Below are 21,033 nucleotides of genomic sequence, written 5' to 3'. Positions count from 1 at the left end.
TGGGGCACTCCTACCGGAAGTACAAAAAATATTGCAAACCATAAACACGTTATGTATGATTAAGTTTTCAAACAGTCGCTCCTGCTGTTTAACACTAAACTGAAAGGGGGGAAACCCGATGTTCTTTAGGCCCGAGCCGAGATCTACTGTAATTATTATATTTATATACCGCAGGGAGGAACCCGATGTTCTTTCGGCCCGAGCCGAGATCTACTGTAATTATAATATACCGCAGGGAGGAACCCGATGTTCTTTAGGCCCGAGCCGAGATCTACTGTAATTATTATATACCGCAGGGAGGAACCCGATGTTCTTTGGGCTCGAGCCGAGATCTACTGTAATTAGGCCAAGTTAAAAAAAAAAAAAAAAAAAAAAAAGTTTCTCGTCCGGACTTTTTTGAAAGAGGGAGGCCCTTACTATTTACTATTTTCATTGTTTTTGCTATTTTTTTCCAAGATGGCTGCCATGAATTGAATGACCACTGTGGCTGACTTAAAGACTCTATAGTTTGTCCAATGTAATGTGAAACATGCCAGCGTTGATTGTTACCGAAAGGCCTGCAATTTCATTTCCAAATTAGCAAATAAATATATGTTTTAACATACGAACGTATGCTTACACACACGAATATCGTCATATTCCCTACTCAAATTTGTACCATTAAAAGTATGAAATGCAAGATTTTTACACGTAAATTGCACTTGTCCAGTGCACAACCGCTGCGAGAATTGACCGTCTTACGCACAAAGTGTCTGCGTTAAGCCTAGGATGTATTAACCATACATGTATTAACAGCATGTAGCATGTAGCATGTAGCATGCATGTAGCATGTATTAACCAGGAAGTTCCGTTAGAGGGCGTGATCCATAATAGTTCAGATCATCAATGCACAAGATACGATCAGCAAACGCCCGTTTCTTCGCAAAACGATTTTTTTTTAAACAAGTATATATTTAAAAAAAAGAAGTATTAAATAGTAAATAAAAGTAGGCGGGGACGAGAAACTGTTTTTTTTTTAACTTGGCCTTATCATGTATCGCAGGAAGGAACCCGATGTTCTTTAGGCCCGAGCCGAGATCTACTGTAATTTTTCGCTCACCTGGAACATAGAAGGTCGTCCGTCCGTCAGTCCGTAAACCCTTGCAACTTCTTCTCCGAAACTGCTGATGGGTTTGTGACCAAACTTAGCACAAATTATATTTGTTATGTTGCAACTCAAGTTTGTTCACGGCATGAAAAATATCAGGATTCAAGGGGGTCTACCGGGGGTCAAAATGGATCCAGGTTTGAGCCCCCAAAACAGGTATGTGCTTTCTCCTCTTAAACTACACACACAATTTTGATGAAACTTCACCACAACCTTCATCACCTGTGATCACCTAATCAAGGGCATGCACCGTCCATGCCCACCTCATTGCTGGGAGACAGGCAGGTGTGACTGATCGTGGAGATGTGTGACATCATGGAGTTCATGCACGAGGCTCCAGACATGCTGGGAGACAGGCAGGTGTGACCCATCGTGGAGATGTGTGACATCATGGAGTTCATGCACGAGGCTCCAGACATGTTGGGAGACAGGCAGGTGTGACCCATCGTGGAGATGTGTGACATCACGGAGTTCATGCACGAGGCTCCAGACATGCTGGGAGACAGGCAGGTGTGACCCATCGTGGAGATGTGTGACATCACGGAGTTCATGCACGAGGCGCCGGTCATTTCCCATGGGCATCTGATGTGCATGGTATAAGCGGGACCATGATGAGGCTGGATACCGTAGTTTTTACACATACAGCGATGAATACGATGTGTACTCTTGTTGTACTATGGTAAGACATCGACATAATACGTACACAATATCCTGGAATTTACAAACCCCATTAAAATTTGCCGTGCGTATGCAATAAATAGATCATACAGTAAGTGCATTTTTGCTCTTGATACAATATTTATTTTGTCTGCATGTGCAATAATATTTTTTGTATACAGGATCGAGTGCAAACATCTGCAAACATGTGCAGACAAAAATTTTTTTTGTATGCAGGATCGAGGCTCGTGAAAGAGCTAACATTTATCACACAAAAAATCAAACAGACAAACAAAACATATAATAAGGGTAGCGGTAGACAAGATGGGGAGAGAAGGGGAAGCACATAAACACAACATTTGAGAGCAGGGACATCAGGAGATCTGTGGAAGGGCTTGGGGGGAGGAGGCGTGGGAAGGGGGGGAGGGGTGGGAGAAGTATAAAACACAAGGACACTGCAAGGACTTCCAAGAAGGAAGTTGGTATTTCAAAAAAGTGAATCTGGGGTGAAATTAGTGGGGGTAGAAAAGATCAAGGTTTTGGATGGGGGAAGACAAGAGATGGTGGTGAACAGCTGTTTTAAAGACCTGGAGGGAGGAGTGGGATTGAAGTGAGTGAGGGAGTTTGTTCCAGAGGCGGGAGAAAAGAGGAGTGAAGGTGAGCAGAGAGTCTTGATTTTGGCAGTTTAACCATAAGAGGGTTGCTGGCAGATCTTGTGCGACCTGCAGGAATATTTGGGGGACAGAGCACAGAGAGAGCTGGTGGAGCAAGGCCGGAGAGGAGTTGGTAGAAGACGGAAAGACCACCAACCTGCCTGCGGTAAGTCAGTGAAAGGCCCTCGGAATTAGCTTCATCGCAGGAGATTCCAATGATTCTGAAAGCTTTGGTTTCGACAGCATGAAGCCGAGCCAGATGTGAGGCAGGAGCACCAGCCCAGAGGGGAGAGCAGTATTCCATTGAGCTGCGAATGAAAGCCTTGTATGTGGTGAGGAGCTCAGGTGTGCCAAGGAAGGACTTCGCACGACGGAGGATGCCCAGTCGACGACTGGCTTTGCAGGCCAGCTTGGAAATGTGGTTTTCCCAAGAAAGATCATGGCAGATAGTGAGACCCAAAAGCTTGAGTGACAGAACTTCTTGAAGAGGATTGTTGAGAAAGTATATGGGAGGGTTTTCCAGTCGGTCTTTTCGGAGAGACAATGTTCCACTTGTTTGACCAGTCTGTGATTTTGTCCAGGTCTGCAGAGAGTGAGGAGGCTGCAGACTGCCTATCTGAGGGATGAGGTATGGAGCGGCAGAGAGTGGAGTCATCAGCAAAGAGATAGAGAAGATTTTCAAGAGAGTCGGAGAGATCATTGATGAAGACCAGAAAAAGCACAGGGCCCAGAACACTACCTTGAGGAACTCCAGCCAGAACAGGAAGAGGAGATGAGAGAAACCCATTCAGGGCCACACGTTGACTACGACTAGAGAAGAAGTCCACAAGCCATGCGTGGAGATTTCCATGGATACCAAAGGAGGAGAGTTTGGTGAGCAGAGCTGGGTGCCAGACCGTATCGAAGGCACGTGATATGTCAAGGGAGACAGCTCTAATTTCCTGTTTGGCATTGAGGACCTCCATCCATTGTTGAGACAGCAGAATGGGATAAATTGTTATATTAAGTTAATTGGGATAAATTGGATTAGAGCATCTCTTTGCATGTGGTGCTTTGCCTGTAACCAAGTTCGATGCTGCCAAAGCACTCTGCACAGCAAAGATTGCAATGGGTTGTTTGCCTTCTTTGCCTTCCCAGTGCAAATCATGGCAATAATTTGTTCAGGGTGCCGGCGATAACTCACCAACTCTTTGCAAAAGACTGTAGGATGTTTTACATCGACAGGATAATGCTTCCAGATGGGACACCCAGCTTGGAACGGAACACGTGATGCAACGACCTGGTCCTGCGAATGAAAATTGAAAGATCATATTGTGAAGGATGGATACAGCACAGGAATGATGGGCCAAATGGCTTACTGCGTCTCCTTATAGTTATACATATATTCCTGTAAGAAAAGGCAAAGGTAGCTGAACACCTGAATATTTCGATGAAGTTTCACGAAGAGAATCTTAGACTAGAATCTGGATGATCAATAATCGGAAATATGTGTGACGTCATTACGTCCTCCCCATAAACCATCAACAATAGCAAATAATAAATGTAATTTTTATTGAACACATTGACTTTGGACTATGTTATTCCAATTTAATACAATTTGAACATTCCGCATAAGTATTTCATGAAGGAATTTGTGCGAGCCTCAGTCGTTCTTTAGATCGTTCTTCAGTCGTTCATATGACGTAGGACAATGTCAGAAATTGCAGTGAAAGACTGAGGTAAGGTGTTTTTAATTGAAATAAATGTTTCATGTAGATTGAAGATTAAATTATATCGATTAATCGTTGTGTGGTCCTTAGTACGTCCTGTACTACCTCGAGTATTGTTAAACATTTAGGCCGCTCCTGCCGCCCGTCTGACTAAAGTAAAACGTAAAAGAAACGAGATGATACAAAGCATCAATAAAGAAAAATATATAATCGCATTTATAAGGCAAAATATAAGACAAACGGTTCGAATTTGCACTGAAATCCAGGTAGTGTAGGATAAAGCAATTGAAGGACTGCGTAAACCGGAAGTACTTAATAAATTAATTCATTGAAGGCAGGCGTGAACCGGAAGTGTCGTGAAGAAGGCGAGTTTGCTTGTGGTGTGTTCAGGGTATTTGTTTTTAACTACCGGTACTTTTATTTTTCGTGTTTTCAATCGGACGTTTTGTTTGTACACGCTGAAGTCATTTCGTGATCCGAGCGGCTATTCCACGGTTCCGTGACGTCATTCGTCATTGGTTGTACCTGTGCTGCGAGTCAGCTTCATCGAGTGCCCTTTCAATTTTCAATGTGAGAACAATGCTTGTAACCATGGAGATTTGTACGTTTCAGTGAAATTGGCATTTGCTCTCCTTTCTTCAACAGATTCCCTCACTAGTCTCGGGACACGAGAGCAAACATTCCTTCAACACCTCCTCAATGAAATATTTGTCCTTTTAAAACCACTTACTCCAGGTGGGACTAGAATACTCTACACCTGGACGACGATGAACTATGGATTTGTACAAAGTTTCAACTTTTTTCTTGGTAAATCCAGGAGAGCATCTTTTTATCATTCCTATATTTTGATTTGGTTTATTTTAACAATATCTACCACATGAGCACCAGGAGTCAAATCGTTCAATATCAGAATTCCCAAGTCCTGCTGTTCGACTTCCTAAAGATACATCTCCACTCATGGAGTAGGTGAAATGGACAAGACAACACATTTCTCAGCATTGAATCTAAGGTTTCATGTCCTGGACCAAATTCATACTTCTTCTTCTCCTCTTCCCTTTATAAGGGGTGAGGTCCAACAATACAAAGCTTCTGCCCTGCCTCAACCACGATACTCCTCCACTTCCCCCTGTTCTCAGCCATCTCCCTCCATTCTCCAACCACCTTATTAATATCCCTCCTCGCACAATCCTCCCATCTCAACCTATCCGCTGCCTTTGCCATTCTCTCATCCCCCATCCGCACCAAATGTCCAGCCCATCCCATTTCACCAATCTGCCCATCAAGTTCATCCATTCTCCTACCATAGAACCCCCTTCCATTGAGTTGGCGACAGACGGTGCGAGTTGAAACTGTCGTACCTTGTGTCTGAAGGTCAGCTTGAATGTTTGGCAGTTGATCGAGGTGCTTTCTCCACCATTCAAACAATCCTTCGCTACAATCTTCGATCAAGTTTTCTCTTGCCGCCACATCCAGGGAGGTTTGCTACAGTGCCATGGGCCTTAAACTTCCTGATAACATTGCATACGGTGGACACAGGAACATCAAGGTCTCTGGAGATGGACTTGTAGCCTTGAGATTGTCCATGCTTGGCTACAATCTTGTGTCTGACCTTCTCAGACAATTCTCTGGTTTTCTTTCTTTTCTCCATGCTCATTGCGGTACACACAGTGACCCAAACCAGCAGAATGACTCCTTTTCTCCATTAAAACTGGTTGAATGAGTGATTTTTTAAATATTGCAGGCACCTGCAACTCATCACAGGTGAGTTCAATTCCAAAGTAAAGGAGAATCACCTGTTTGAAATCTAATTATTTCTAACAACTTCTGAAAGGTGCCAATAATATTGTCCTGACCATTTTAGGATTTCTGTGTGGAATAAGCTAAGATTTTCGTAATATTTTCAGCTTTTTTTGTTTTGTTTCACTGCAAACCAAAGAAATACATATGTGGATTTTTTTATTTCAACAATTTTCTAGAAGAAATGGTGCATTGTTTTAAAAAAGTGCAAGGTTGCAAATAATTTTGGCCACGACTGTATGTGATGGTTGGACAGACAATCATTATATAGACAATGCATAAACAAAAATATAACTGTGGTGTGCATACGTGTGTGCAATTTTAGAAATGCAAAGGAAGTATCAGTGATGGGTTTGGATTGGGTTCCAGACGTTCTCCATCAGCTAGAAGCCTTCATACAGAGGGTATGATTGTCTGTGAAATATACAATTATTTCGTTTTAAAATACCATCTGATTCACCGCCATAGTTTGTAATATTACTCTGGTACCAACCCCAGAAAGCATTTTCAATGAGGGCAAACTGAACCATGTGCTGTAAGTACCACTGTTTGTTGTCTCAGCTGGAACTCCCTGATGGTGCCGTCAAGCTTCAAGTTGGCTACGATAAGCTGGAGAACTGTTCGGAACAACCATGGTCTATCTTAGCAGACCATATCAAAGGTCTACAGGTATTTCAAGACAAGTATAATTAGTTTGGCTAATCTGGTTTACTCATCGATGTAAAATGTGTTTGCTGAATCAAAATATCTACCAGTTTATGCATACCTTGTGTAATCAGGAAGTAGAAGGAAGATTGAAGGAGAACTGCATAACGAATGACAAAGAGAGAGACGAAAAGCCTCAACTGCTGGTACCAAAGGAGGAGGAGGAGGAGGAGGAGGAGGAGGAGGAGGATGTGAAAGAGTCGGTAAAGGAGGCAGAGGTGGATTCGAAGTTTGTTCAAATTAATGCCGGAAAAGCAGAGGTTTGTAGCATAGCTGGACAAAGTTGGCATGGAATTTTGTTTTGATTACTCTGACTGGATCCTGTATCATATAACGTGTGTAATGCTCAGGTCATCTTTGGTGCCATTTGTGTACAGATTGAGCAAAGGATATTGGCCTTCATCCAAAGAAAGCAAATGGAGGTGGATGAAAACAATATCAGGGAGTTTTGCAGTATCGCTGACCTTGGCAAAGGTATTACACAGATCAATTTCATATATATATATATATATATATATATATATATATATATATATATATATATATATATATATATATATATACATATATACATATACATACGTTCGATACGTTCCTGGGGGATACGTTCCTGGAATATCCTGCGGATTGCGAAACCGAGAATATCAAGGCATTGTTTTAATGAAAGGGGGGGGGGGGGGGGGGGGGGAGGATGGGTTCCCGAGTCACGAAAACTTCTGTGAATAGAGAGAAACAAACCGCGAATGGCGAGGCAAAATCTGCGAATAGTGAGGCAAATTCCGATAATTTTGACGATAATCCGTGAAAGTCGATGTTATTCACTGAAATGGTGAGGCAAATCCCGCAAATGTGGATGCTAATCCCGCAAATGGTGATGCAAATCCCGCGAATGTCGGCAATAATCCCGCAAATGGCGAAGCAAATCCCGCGAATGTCAATGAAAATCCATGAATGCATGCCGTGCCAGTTTCAATGTGGAAAGGGGAGACAGCTAAATGCACTAATAGATAGTGTGGAGTGTTTTCATTCTGTACAGTAACTCGCAGGGATGACGTGCTATGCAGCTGGTGGAACATCCCGCGAAGCTCTTGATTATAGTGTGGCTAAAATTTGCGGCTGTGGAAGCCATGAAAACGCAAAGCACACAGCAGTGAATGTAGAAGCAGGTCATGCTCACGGCTCGTAGGTGTTTATTTGCGCATGTCCAGCTGCTTTATGCCTAGCTGGTGAAAGATGGGTTCTATAAGTGTGTCAAGCTAGCAGCTTGTGAATTTTTTTTTTTGCGCCAATGAAAAACCGCGAATTTGTGGAACACGGCCGTAGGGAACACGGCCGTAGCGAATAGGAAAAAAAAACCCGGTGATTTCACGCAACACAGCCGCAAATAGGAAAATAAAAACGCGAATACGCGGGACGCTTTTCCGCGAATAGAGAAACAGATCGCATTTTATCAACCGTGAATAGCGGATCCGCGAATAGCAGGGTCCGACTATATATATATATATATATATAGATATATATATATCTATAATTCTGGTGTTCTGCATGGAGATAGGGTCAGTAATGCTGAAGCGGTTTCTTGGCATGGGTTTTTTACTGGGCGGTTTGCCATTTGCCATTCCAGCATTAGTTGGGGCAGGAATTTGTAATTTGTTCAGGGTGTTGGCGTTAACTCACCTATTTATTCACGAAGGACACCTTGGGATCTTTAACTTCCACCAAAGAATGCCGGCTGACGGGACGCCCATTTAACGTCCATCCGAGGGACGGCGCACACACACATTGATGAATCACCGTACCTGTGAAACACCAGGATGACAGTTTATAGCTGGTTCGGGATTTGAACCCAGGTTAGACAGCTTAGACGCGAGTGTGTATACCTCTACGCCATCCTGTCAGTCCTCTTTGAGTTAGATAAATTAAAATGTATGTGCAGACTTGTGAATTCATCTTTTGAATGGAAATGTTTTTTGTTTTGCATGAGAGGGAAGTTGTGCTCGGACCGATGCTGCCTTCACACCACACCCTGGATGCCGAAGTCACATTAAAGGTACCGGAATTCAAGGGAACAAGCAAAGTCAATTTTTATGTTGAAGAAGAACCATTTGCAGTTGAACAAACATGAGCGAACCGTGTTCCTCGTTATTTATTGCAGTGTCCCGTGTCGTGAACATGTATGGTCCGCAAAGCAGACAGAGGTTGCCGATAAAGACCGAGATTGCAACGGGAGGTTGTGGAAACTCTGCAATCGAAGAGCGACTCCAAAATCTTGAGGTTCATCTTCAACTGAAACCAGGCAGGTCAACTCTGTGCTCCTGTGTTGGAGGTGGCAGCAGTAGTTTGGGCCTCCTTCGTTTCTTGTTGTGTATGTGCATTCATCCGATACCCTTTGTTAGTTTGTAATCAGGCTGCCCTTTGTCGTTTCGCTTCTCCGTGAGCCTATACTAGACCCTTGTGTTGATGTCAATCAGCTCATTGTTACAGAACCTTGTCATGTAGGTCGTCCAGTGCCATTGGACATCTATGAACGCCTCAAAATGCTGGAGAAACGTGTGCTCGATCTGGAGGGAACTTCGCCGGAATATATTCACCCATTGGTAAGTTCATTGTATCTGAAGTAGATGACAAACTAAATATTTATGTAAACATGGCGAGTGGGGTCGGTGATCAAAGATTTCAACACAATGATGAGCCCTCACCTTGAACAACATGTCATGTAATAGACAGCAAGATGGAGTTCAGCGTGCCTGTTTATCTCTATATAACCTTTTTCACTCTACTATAAGACTCAACAACAACAACAACAACATGCATTTTAAGGCCATTTTCCCTGCTAGAGCGGGGGTTAGCCTTGCGGTCCCCATGACAATCTTCTCCATTTTGCCCTATTTTCTGCATCTCTCCTTGTTAACCCCCTTGCCCGCATTTTTTCTTCCACCATCTTTAGCCAAGTCTTTCTCGGTTTTCCCCGTCTTCTACTTCCTTCTACATTCATTTCCATCACTCTTCTCAACCAGTCAATTTCATCCTTCCTCAACACATGACCAAACCATCTGAACCTGTTCCTCTTCACAGAATCCATCACAGGCTCTATTCCCATCATCTTTCGCAAATCATCATTTGTCTTCCTCTCTCTCAACGATACTTCACACATCCACTGAACCATTCGCATTTCCACCCTTTCCAGCCTTCGTTGCTGCTCTACATTCATGACCCATGTCTCGCTCCCATAAATCATAACACTTCTCACACATGCAGCATACACCTTTCCCTTCAGCTTGAACGACACTCCCCTCCTCATCAGCACGCCACTCAGTTCCCGAAACTTCTTCCATGCATCTACTATGAGACTCAAAAAAAAAAATTTGTGGAATCTGGTTTAATTTTAGAAGCCATTGAAGTTTGACCCTTGTATCATATGATATGTTAATGGCAGACTCGGTGGGGTAATGGTTCGATCGTCTGCTCTGAGTCTGGGAGGTTGGCGGTTCAAACCCCGGCCGAGTCATACCACAAGACTTTAAAGGGGAACCCAAACGCTCAGACCACCTTGACGCTCATCTATCCCTTGATGCCCTACAAAATAGAAATGACGTGTCTTTCTCCGATTAAAAGTCGAAATTTTCTTCACAATTAGCTGTGACGTCGCACCAGGAAGTCAACCGCCAAATCTGTACTATCTACGTTCTACATCATGGTGCAATTGAACTCAAAACATGATTAATTTTCGAATTTCTACAATTATTCCAGGTCTATGCATCCTCGGTGGTTGTAGTAATACAAATGGAGATGGTTTCATGCTAGACCAATGGCTGAAATATCTCAGGGTTGCCAAAGATTGTACGAGGTTTGTCCGAAATACCCGAGTGTGGATCGGGCCTACAAGATGTCCAGTTTTGTGTTCGGAACATTTTACAGAGCACTGTTATGAAACAACAGAGATGCCTAGATCTTGTAGATGTACACCACGATTGAAAGAGGATGCCATCCCTACAATGAAGCGGAAAAAACAAGCCATCACTCGAAACTAACGCCATCTCTACCGGGCTACCAGCATATGGACACGGGCGATTTGAGTGGTGAATCAAACACCCGGGTCGACCTGCCGGCAACCGAACCCACCTAACCAACACCCCACATCCTCGCCCCTCCACTGGAGCGGTACATCGACACGGCGCGGACACCGTTATCACAGTGGGACACAGCATGGACACGACGATGGGTCACGGCACGGACGCGACGATGGTTCACGGCATGGACACAGTGCGGACACAGTCATCACAGTGGGACACAGCATGGACATGAGTGGGACACAGCACGGACATGACGATGGGTCACGGCACGGACGCGACATAACATGACCACAGACACAAATGGCGTCCCGGGAAAGTATGAAATGCGATGATCCTGTAACATCCAGGACACTGGGTCAGCCAGTGACAGTGGGACAAAGCATTCGTCACCCATTTGGTCGGAGGTGTCCGAGTGTCCCTGGGCGGTGTCTTTACTATGGTGTGCCATATTTATTGTGGAATAATATAACTGATTTATCAATTGTTACGTGGACCCGTACGCGGCCTTGTAGACGGTGAGGCGAACGGTGCCAGCTGCTTGGTTCCGTGCACGAACCCACGGCGACTTGACGTGTCAAAGGGTAGTTACACGTCTCGGTAACTCCTCTCGCCAGACGGGCTTTTAAACGCCGATTCTGTTACGTTGCTCAATCGATACCGCTCGCGTCCGAGCTCGGCGAGGAAGAAGAAGAATCGTCGCGTCTCCAGGACCTCGTGTCTTTTCTTCTTCCGTTTCCGGTCTCCTTTTCCTCAGAAGGGCTCCTGACCCTTTAATCACAACACCCTTTAATCGACTACACATTGATAAGCAAAGACCTGAATAGTAATTCACATACATTCACATAAATATGTAACACAATTAATACAAAATCCCTGATAAACCATCAATTGAATAGAAAAAACAAACCTACCAATCTGTAGTGAACATGCGACCGGCCTTTTGATTTGCACTACGAACACCTTTACCAACACCATGATCATCTGAATCGCCCGCTCAAGGCTAGAAACGATACGCCTCCACAATTTCCCTAAAAGTGTTTCCATCACTAATTTCGTCTTCAATCGCTTCTTCGAAATCTCACTGATCCGTTTCAACATATTGAGAACGTTCAGTTACTAAAGACGGAGGAATCGGTATCGGAATCCAAGCTCGACGTGCAGTTTCTCTTTGTAAACCGCCATTTGGATCGAGGTTTGTTCCTCGTGTGACATCACTGGCAAAATCGAAAATCGACACATTTGGGCTATTTTCAACACTGATTGGAAGAAAAAAAAAATTCCTTCAAATTAGACCGTGATTAATTATTATTTTCAATGGTTTTCAGAAAACAAATTTGCCTTTGGGTTCCCCTCCTTACTTGATGTTCATGATCTGAACGGATAAGAGCACGGACAATCCCAATTGGTTGGCATCCATGGGGAGGGAATTCCTCCTTTGGAAATGCCCCGCTGAATGCGGTGAGAATGGCATCAGGACAGAGTATTAATTTTTCCATTGTTAAAATTTGTAGTTCTGCACTGTACAATGATCTGACTTGGTGGCGTAATGGTTAGAGCTGTGACATGAAGTTGTTGTGACGTCGCTGATACACAGAGTGACACCGGAAGTACTGGCGCTTCCCCCAAGCTGGCTGTGTTTGTCTCATCTAACGGTCTTTCATTTTGTCGCGTGAATTAGTCCGTATGTCCATGTGCTTGTGGCACATCCACTACGAGCCTTAGACCCTGTAAAGGAAAATCGAATGCACGCCCCCCCCCCCCCCCCCCCCAATATAATGCAATTGCTCATCCGTGTATACAATGGAAGGTGGGAATGTGAAAAATGTCCTTTCCACACCACCATCGTGTTCCAAATACATGTCTGTGCTACTAAAGTTACATGAGCTCAAAATTCGATTCCTCCAAACGATATTCACGATTCAAATTTTGGGAAAGAAGTCCTTCAATTACCTCTTGCAATTTTTCCGATTGCGCATTTTTTTAATGTCACTTCCTGGTCACCATGACATGAAAAGTGTTCGACTTATTTTGGATTTTCATCGGTGATATGCAATTGTGGTGTAATAGTAGAAAACCGACTAATTTGCAATCGTTTGCAGTTCTCACAGAGGAAGAGATCAAAAACCCAAGAGTTTTCACAGGTAAAGACGTCAGTATGACCTTTGTTCATTTTTATTTTGGAATCATGACGTGTCAGATGATTGATGATGTGTTACATATCTTTGCATTGGCTTGAGGTTTAACTTGACATCAAATTTAGTCCGGGTTTGATGAGGCATTGCACTCGGTTTATGCTTCTTAAACATCTCACTGGGGCTGGCACGATGGCCGAAAGGTACGCATACTCCCTTCTAAGCTGTCTAGCCTGGGACTGAATCCCGAGCTGGCTATAAACTGCGGCCTAAAGGTACGCATACTCCCTTCTAAGCTGTCTAGCCTGGGACTGAATCCCGAGCTGGCTATAAACTGCGGCCTAAAGGTACGCATACTCCCTTCTAAGCTGTCTAGCCTGGGACTGAATCCCGAGCTGGCTATAAACTGCGGCCTGAAGGTACGCATACTCCCTTCTAAGCTGTCTAGCCTGGGACTGAATCCTGAGCTGGCTATAAACTGTGGCCTGAAGGTACGCATACTCCCTTCTAAGCTGTCTAGCCTGGGACTGAATCCCGAGCTGGATATAAACTGTGGCCTAAAGGTACGCATACTCCCTTCTAAGCTGTCTAGCCTGGGACTGAATCCTGAGCTGGCTATAAACTGCGGCCTAAAGGTACGCATACTCCCTTCTAAGCTGTCTAGCCTGGGACTGAATCCTGAGCTGGCTATAAACTGCGGCCTAAAGGTACGCATACTCCCTTCTAAGCTGTCTAGCCTGGGACTGAATCCCGAGCTGGCTATAAACTGCGGCCGAAAGGTACGCATACTCCCTTCTAAGCTGTCTAGCCTGGGACTGAATCCTGAGCTGGCTATAAACTGCGGCCTAAAGGTACGCATACTCCCTTCTAAACTGTCTAGCCTGGGACTGAATCCCGAGCTGGCTATAAACTGCGGCCTCAAGGTACGCATACTCCCTTCTAAGCTGTCTAGCCTGGGACTGAATCCTGAGCTGGGTATAAACTGCGGCCTCAAGGTACGCATACTCCCTTCTAAGCTGTCTAGCCTGGGACTGAATCCTGAGCTGGGTATAAACTGCGGCCTCAAGGTACGCATACTCCCTCCTAAGCTGTCTAGCCTGGGACTGAATCCCGAGCTGGCTATAAACTGCGGCCTAAAGGTACGCATACTCCCTCCTAAGCTGTCTAGCCTGGGACTGAATCCCGAGCTGGCTATAAACTGCGGCCTAAAGGTACGCATACTCCCTCCTAAGCTGTCTAGCCTGGGACTGAATCCTGAGCTGGGTATAAACTGCGGCCTCAAGGTACGCATACTCCCTTCTAAGCTGTCTAGCCTGGGACTGAATCCCGAGCTGGCTATAAACTGCGGCCTAAAGGTACGCATACTCCCTCCTAAGCTGTCTAGCCTGGGACTGAATCCTGAGCTGGGTATAAACTGCGGCCTCAAGGTACGCATACTCCCTTCTAAGCTGTCTAGCCTGGGACTGAATCCTGAGCTGGGTATAAACTGCGGCCTCAAGGTACGCATACTCCCTTCTAAGCTGTCTAGCCTGGGACTGAATCCTGAGCTGGGTATAAACTGCGGCCTCAAGGTACGCATACTCCCTCCTAAGCTGTCTAGCCTGGGACTGAATCCCGAGCTGGCTATAAACTGCGGCCTAAAGGTACGCATACTCCCTCCTAAGCTGTCTAGCCTGGGACTGAATCCCGAGCTGGCTATAAACTGCGGCCTAAAGGTACGCATACTCCCTCCTAAGCTGTCTAGCCTGGGACTGAATCCTGAGCTGGGTATAAACTGCGGCCTCAAGGTACGCATACTCCCTTCTAAGCTGTCTAGCCTGGGACTGAATCCTGAGCTGGGTATAAACTGCGGCCTAAAGGTACGCATACTCCCTCCTAAGCTGTGTAGCCTGGGACTGAATCCCGAGCTGGCTATAAACTGCGGCCTCAAGGTACGCATACTCCCTTATAAGCTGTCTAGCCTGGGACTGAATCCTGAGCTGGCTATAAACTGCGGCCTAAAGGTACGCATACTCCCTCCTAAGCTGTCTAGCCTGGGACTGAATCCCGAGCTGGCTATAAACTGCGGCCTAAAGGTACGCATACTCCCTTCTAAACTGTCTAGCCTGGGCTATAAACTGCATGCTACTCGTATAGTGATGTTTTACAGGCAGGGTGATTCATCAATGGGTTTGCCGTCCCTCGGATGGACATTAAACTGGGCGTACCGTCTGCCGGCATTAGTTGGTGGCCGTTAGAGACCCCACGGTTTCCTTCGCAAAGAGTAGGCGAGTTATCACCGGCACCTTGAACAAAAACAAACAAACCCTGCTATTGGACGTGACTTATTACTCACCCTGTGTATAATATGGTAATGCGGTCTGTCTGTCTGTCCCAGTCTGAAACACGGAAACGCTCCACAGAGAAAAAAAAAACAAGAGTAAAAGTTGCTTCAAACGAATCAAATCCTCCCAGAAATTACAATTTTAAAAAATGACCAAAATTGAATCCAGGCGGTGTATAGGCAACAGAATACTGCCTTGATTGCTCCCGGTAAAAAAATTTGCTCAATAAATATATAATGCTCCCATTTTGAGCTCTTTCAACCAGCAGTCCAGCACAAGAATAAAAGGCTTCCCTTTTCATATCGTCGTGTTTTTACGACTGCTTTCTGTAATATGAGGCTGTCTTCATCAACTGTTTACAGTGATTAAATGTGATCGTCTATCCCTGGCCCACAACTTTAAGTGTTTGTTTTTCTACCCAGGCACATTCGCTCTCCGAAATAAACAAGAAGATCAGGTGTTTGCAGAATGCTTTGATGAAGAAGCAACTGGATTCCATGAAGGATGATCAATAACGATTCTTCATTTGTTCCTGTCTAATATTTGTCGAGACATTTGTGCGGTTCACACTCGTCTCGATGAGAACGGGATGCATGGCCTACGCATGTCATCAAGCATGCTTCACGGATCGATCCTCGTATAAGTGTTGGCGATGTTTATCGCATGGCTCTCGTCTAAAATCACAACCGCTGCATAAAACGGGTCCTCCATCCAGTGTATGCACAACCTTCATATTCAAATGGCATAATGTATTAAATATAGGGCCCGTTCTTCAACTGGGTCACGCCATTCAAACATCAGCTTCAATGTGCACACATGTAATGTAAACAGGCACAAGTACCTTTGCCGTGTTCAATAAAAATGGCTCCAAACTATTGTTGACATTAGATGTTGCTCTTTTATTTATTTATTTTCGACCTGGTAGCACGAAGCAGTTTTGCACTTTGCGGTCTTGAGGCCCATTCTTCAACGAGTTCAAGACAAAATGCCATCGGAAGAGCTTTCTGCTTTACATTCCTTTCAGGAAACAGTTTTTCAAGTACTCAAAGTTTTTTCCATTTTTAATGTGTTAACCCGTAGTAGGCTCGTCACAGATCCAATGTGGAAAACCCTCATCAATGGCAGCTGTCACAATTCGACAAATACAAGGACTCTCCAACCCGACCTCTTGCTCCCATCCCCTTAAGCTTCGGGAACTGCATGTGAGACAAATAATATTCACCTCTTTTATATCTTGTTAAATTCGAGCATAATTTTTTTTTTAAACCTCCCACCACCCCACAGATCCCAATTCTTCTGACTTCTCAAAGGTATGAAGTTCGATGCCAGTTTTCAACGAGGAATTGCAAACCATTTTGTGTTTTTTCCTGTAAAGAGTAAAACTTTTTTTTAGGTTTAACAGCTTCCAAAATGTGCTGAACAGGGATTGCTTTTTTTTTTTTTTCCAAGGACTAAGAATTCTGGGCAATTCTTTTTCATGGGTAGAATTTTAGTGCTCATTGCCTTAGAACCGATTGCCGGGTTAACCCTGGTGTTGGGCTAGCGGTTAGGGTGCCGGCTTAGGATCCTAGGATCCAGGGATCGAATCCCGGTCGATCGCTGAATCAACACCAGGGGGGTTGACTCAGCCTGTCATCCTTCTGAGGTCGGCTAATTGAGTACCAGTTCACTGGTAATTCCCTGTTTGTCGTTAAAGGCGGCAAAAAGGGTTGGCGTCAGGAAGGGCATCCGACCGTAAAACATTGCTTCAAAAAGGGGACCGAAAAACAACAACAACCACGGTTCCCGAAAAAGGCCAACCCCCGCTTTGCGGGGAAAAATGGCCTCTAAAGGTGTTTTTTTTATTTATTTATTGCCTTAGAACCGAGTCAACCGTCATGTGTGGAGAGGAATAAGTTGATCACACCAGTTAATGCAGACACAATACCCCCGTCATTGTAGGTCATGAAACAGCCGGCTAGGTTTTTATGAACAATCCACCAGCAACAAGACTATTTTATGCCTCCGCCCCCGGAGGCATTATGTTTTCGGGTTGTCTGTCCGTCCGTCCGTCCGTACGGGCTAAACCTCGTTTTTCTCAGCAACCATATGTCCGATTGAGACAAAACTTTCAGGGTAGGAGTGACACCCGTGCAGAATGTTTTATGATAATTGTGACATCAGAGGTCACGTGGTATGGCAGCCATCTTGGATTAAACGCAAATAATAATAAAATTATTTCTCGGAAACCGCTAAATGGAAAAATTTGAAACTTGGCACATTGTCAAGTACTCTCAATGGGGAACAAAAGCGTGATAATGATGACATCATAGGTGAAATGGTATACCAGCCAAAAATGTTTTGATCAAATTCCTTCGCATAAAAATCTGAAATTGCATGCAAATGATCTGTGACCCATTTGCATTGAAATATTAAATTTATGACATCATAGGTCACATGGTTTGGCACCCATATTGGATTTAACCTAAAACCTTTAAAAAAAATACTCCCAAACCACCAAATCGATTGACTCAAAACTTTACGTGTGTCATTGACTAGGCATGGCGATTAAAAGATGATCACAAAAACATCATTGGTCACATGGTGTGTGTGGCAGCCATATTGGAATGAAGGAAAATATTAAATAATTATATCTCTGAAACCGCTTACCCTATCGATGCGAAATTTTACAAATATCATCTAACACCACTGTTGCATATAGTTTGAAAATGATGATATCGTAGGTCACGTGGTTTGGCAGCCATCTTGGATAGAAAAACGAACCTTTCAGCCAGCCAACTTCAGAATTTCAGAATATTTCAGAATAAATCAGCCAACATCACCGCTTTGCACAAAAAAGGTGCAAAAACAGATCCCAGCAACTACAGACCAATCAGCCTTCTCCCAATTATCAGCAAAGTCATGGAATCCATCATTGCTTCGGATATGAAATCTTTCCTCTTCTCCAATGGCTTGATCTCTGATCATCAATTTGGTTTCAGACCAGGTCACTCTACTCTGGACATGCTGCTTCTGCTGTGTCAACAATGGATGGAGGTCCTCAATGCCAAACAGGAAATTAGAGCTGTCTCCCTCGACATATCACGTGCCTTCGACACGGTCTGGCACCCCGCTCTGCTCACCAAACTCTCCTCCTTTGGTATCCATGGAAATCTCCACGCATGGCTGGCGGACTTCCTCTCTAGTCGTCGTCAACGTGTGGCCCTGAATGGGTTTCTCTCATCTCCTCTTCCTGTTCAGGCTGGAGTTCCCCAAGGCAGTGTTCTGGGCCCCGTGCTTTTTCTGGTCTTCATCAATGATCTCTCTGACTCTCTCGAAAATCCTCTCTATCTCTTTGCTGATGACTCGACTCTCTGCCGCTCCATTCCTCTTCCCTCAGATCGGCAGTCTGCTGCCTCCTCACTCTCTGAAGACCTGGACAAAATCACAGACTGGTCAAACAAGTGGAACATGTCTTTCAATCCTGACAAATCTCACACTCTTACTATGTCTCTCCGAAAAGATCGACTGGACAACCCTCCCATCTACTTTCTCAACAATCCTCTCCAAGAAGTTCTGTCGCTCAAGATTTTGGGTCTCACTATCTGCCATGATCTTTCTTGGGAAAACCACATTTCCAAGCTGGCCTCCAAAGCCAGTCGCCGACTGGGCATCCTCCGTCGTGCGAAGTCCTTCCTCGGCACACCTGAGCTCCTCACCACATACAAGGCTTTCATCCGCAGCTCAATGGAATACTGTTCTCCCCTATGGGCCGGTGCTCCTGCCTCACACCTAGCTCGGCTTCACGCTGTTGAAACCAAAGCTTTCAGAATTATTGGAATCTCCCGCGATGAAGCTATCTCTGAGGTCCTTTCACTCACTCACCGCAGGCAGGTAGGTGGTCTTTCTGTCTTCTACCGACTCCTCTCCGGCCTTGCACCCCCAGCTCTCTCTGTGCTCTGTCCCCCAAATATTCCTACAGGTCGCACAAGATCTGCCAGCAACCCTCTGATGGTTAAACTGCCGAAATCTCGGCTCTCTGCTCACCTTCACTCTTTCATTCCTCTTTTCTCCCGCCTCTGGAACAAACTCCCACACTCCCTTCAATCCCACTCCTCCCTCCAGGTCTTTAAAACAGCTGTTCACCACCATCTCTTATCTTCCCCCATCCAAAACCTTGATCTTTTCTACCCCCGCTAATTCACCCCAGATCCACCTTGTTTGAAATTCCAACTTCTTTCCTGGAAGTCCTGGCAGTGTCCATATGTTTTATACCTCTCCCACCGCCCCCTTCCCATGCCCCCCCCCCCCCAAAGCCCTCGCCCTCTCTCAGATCTCTCGATGTCTCCATGTCTCTCGGTCCCTGCTCTCAAATGTTGTGGTTGTGTCCTTCCCCCTCTCTCCCCATCTTGTCTACCGCTCCCGATGTTATATGTTTTATGTGTCGGTTTGTCTTTCTGTGTGATTAATGTTCGCTCTTTCACGAGCCTCGATCTTGTATACAAAAAAACAAAAAAACAAAAACAAAAACCTTATCCGATCAACACGGGACTTCACAAACGTGATCCCCTACCCATACATATGCAGAGTGTACATTTTTCTAAGGTCGTATGTCACATGGTGTGGCAGCCATATTAGCTTGAAAGCCGATGTTTTTAAAATAAAAAACCCTTCTCTGAAACTGCTTCACCGATCGATGTGAAACCTGTCATGGCTGTTGAAAATGTGATACTTGAAAGCAGCTGAAGGGATTAAAATCAAACTTGTTTATTTTTAGGACAGTGAATGAGGGCATCTACCCGTTGTGGGACTATGCGGAGGCATATTGGCGACGCAATTGCATTGTTCTAGTTTTTTCTGAAACGATCTGTTTCTAGATGCTTAAAGTTCAAGTCGTACTTCTATCTTCAGCCAGATTTTAACTCGAAACCCTTGGAATGCTGCTACGATAATCATCACTATTTGGCACCATGTGTATGTCGATTCGTGCCTCTCTATCCAAACCCTTCACACCAATCAGAAGGACATCTGTCCAGCTCAGAGGCGACGTCTCAAAAAGGTTTTCCTATAAATCTATACAATTAGACATTTGTCTGTTTGTCTGTCACCATGTTTCTCAGAGCTGTTAATCAGTGAGTCCAATGGCCAAACGGATCTTCGTCAAACTTTTAGAAGTTCATCATTGAGTACTGGGGAGTATTTTAGGCAAAAATTTTGAAAAACAAAAAGTTAGATTTTTTTTTAAATCGCTCTATAGTGCCTAACATTTGTAGTTATGTGAAAGGTAATATTAAATTATCTTCGACCCCATTCCTTAATGGGTGTAGGGAAGTATTTAGGCCCCCACAAAAAAAGAAGAATTTTTTTTTTCATTTCAATATGCCAACAGGATTAGAACAACATCGGGCAATGCCGTGTACCCCTGCTAGTCTATAATAATAAAAGGCAGTGTCCGTCCATCTCCACAACTCCAAAACCATGAAACCTAGCGGACCCAAACTTTGCATGCATACACCTGGACCTCCAACGGATTGCAAGGATGAAAACTGGGTGTTTGGGTGTGTTATAACACGTTTTTGAAGCTGATTAACGAGGTGCTCATAAGAAGAAAAAAAAACCATCTTGCTTGGTCAGCCCACTGCACCTCACTGGGTTCTTAAGCCGCCATTTTGTTTTGGCCTACTCAAACATGCCTTGCCTTGGAAACACGATCAATTATCATTACATAATTGAAGCTTAACAAAATGTGGATTCGGATATGAGGATTGGATGCTGTAGACAATAATGTCCAAACGTGCTTTCGCTATCAAAGCTTTTTACAAGAATAATGATAGTGCAACTGCTGCACGTCAATTCA

General features: G+C 44.5%; 1 protein-coding gene and 1 long non-coding RNA gene across 2 annotated transcripts; one reads left to right on the top strand and one right to left on the bottom strand.

The window, feature by feature from the left end:
• Nucleotides 1-4,641: 4,641 nt before the first annotated feature.
• On the top strand, nt 4,642-16,072 carry MBIP (MAP3K12 binding inhibitory protein 1). The gene is made up of 10 exons (XM_078766561.1): nt 4,642-4,736; nt 6,289-6,367; nt 6,525-6,632; nt 6,743-6,928; nt 7,046-7,143; nt 8,651-8,718; nt 8,824-8,964; nt 9,168-9,265; nt 12,841-12,882; nt 15,620-16,072. The coding sequence occupies exons 2-10, from the start codon at nt 6,311-6,313 to the stop codon at nt 15,710-15,712; spliced, it is 891 nt and encodes a 296-aa protein (XP_078622687.1). The 5' UTR covers nt 4,642-4,736; nt 6,289-6,310; the 3' UTR covers nt 15,713-16,072.
• Nucleotides 16,073-17,698: 1,626 nt separating this feature from the next.
• Nucleotides 17,699-20,588, bottom strand: LOC144888502 (uncharacterized). The gene is made up of 2 exons (XR_013621055.1): nt 19,708-20,588; nt 17,699-17,960 (listed from the first exon to the last, which is right to left on the bottom strand). It is a non-coding gene; the product is annotated as an uncharacterized LOC144888502 (long non-coding RNA).
• Nucleotides 20,589-21,033: the final 445 nt, after the last annotated feature.

Source organism: Myxine glutinosa, chromosome 12, assembly GCF_964187855.1.
Source record: "Myxine glutinosa chromosome 12, kmMyxGlut1.1, whole genome shotgun sequence".
Lineage (NCBI taxonomy): Eukaryota > Metazoa > Chordata > Myxini > Myxiniformes > Myxinidae > Myxine > Myxine glutinosa.
Note: the sequence above shows the minus strand (reverse complement) of the source record. Positions and strands in the feature narration are given on the sequence as shown.

Coding starts and splice junctions, on each gene's coding strand:
- MBIP (XM_078766561.1), top strand. CDS start 6,311: ATGGGTTTGGATTGGGTTCCAGACGTTCTCCATCAGCTAGAAGCCTTC. Junction 6,633..6,742: donor ACCATATCAAAGGTCTACAG/GTATTTCAAGAC, acceptor TTGTGTAATCAG/GAAGTAGAAGGAAGATTGAA. Junction 8,719..8,823: donor ATGCCGAAGTCACATTAAAG/GTACCGGAATTC, acceptor TATTTATTGCAG/TGTCCCGTGTCGTGAACATG.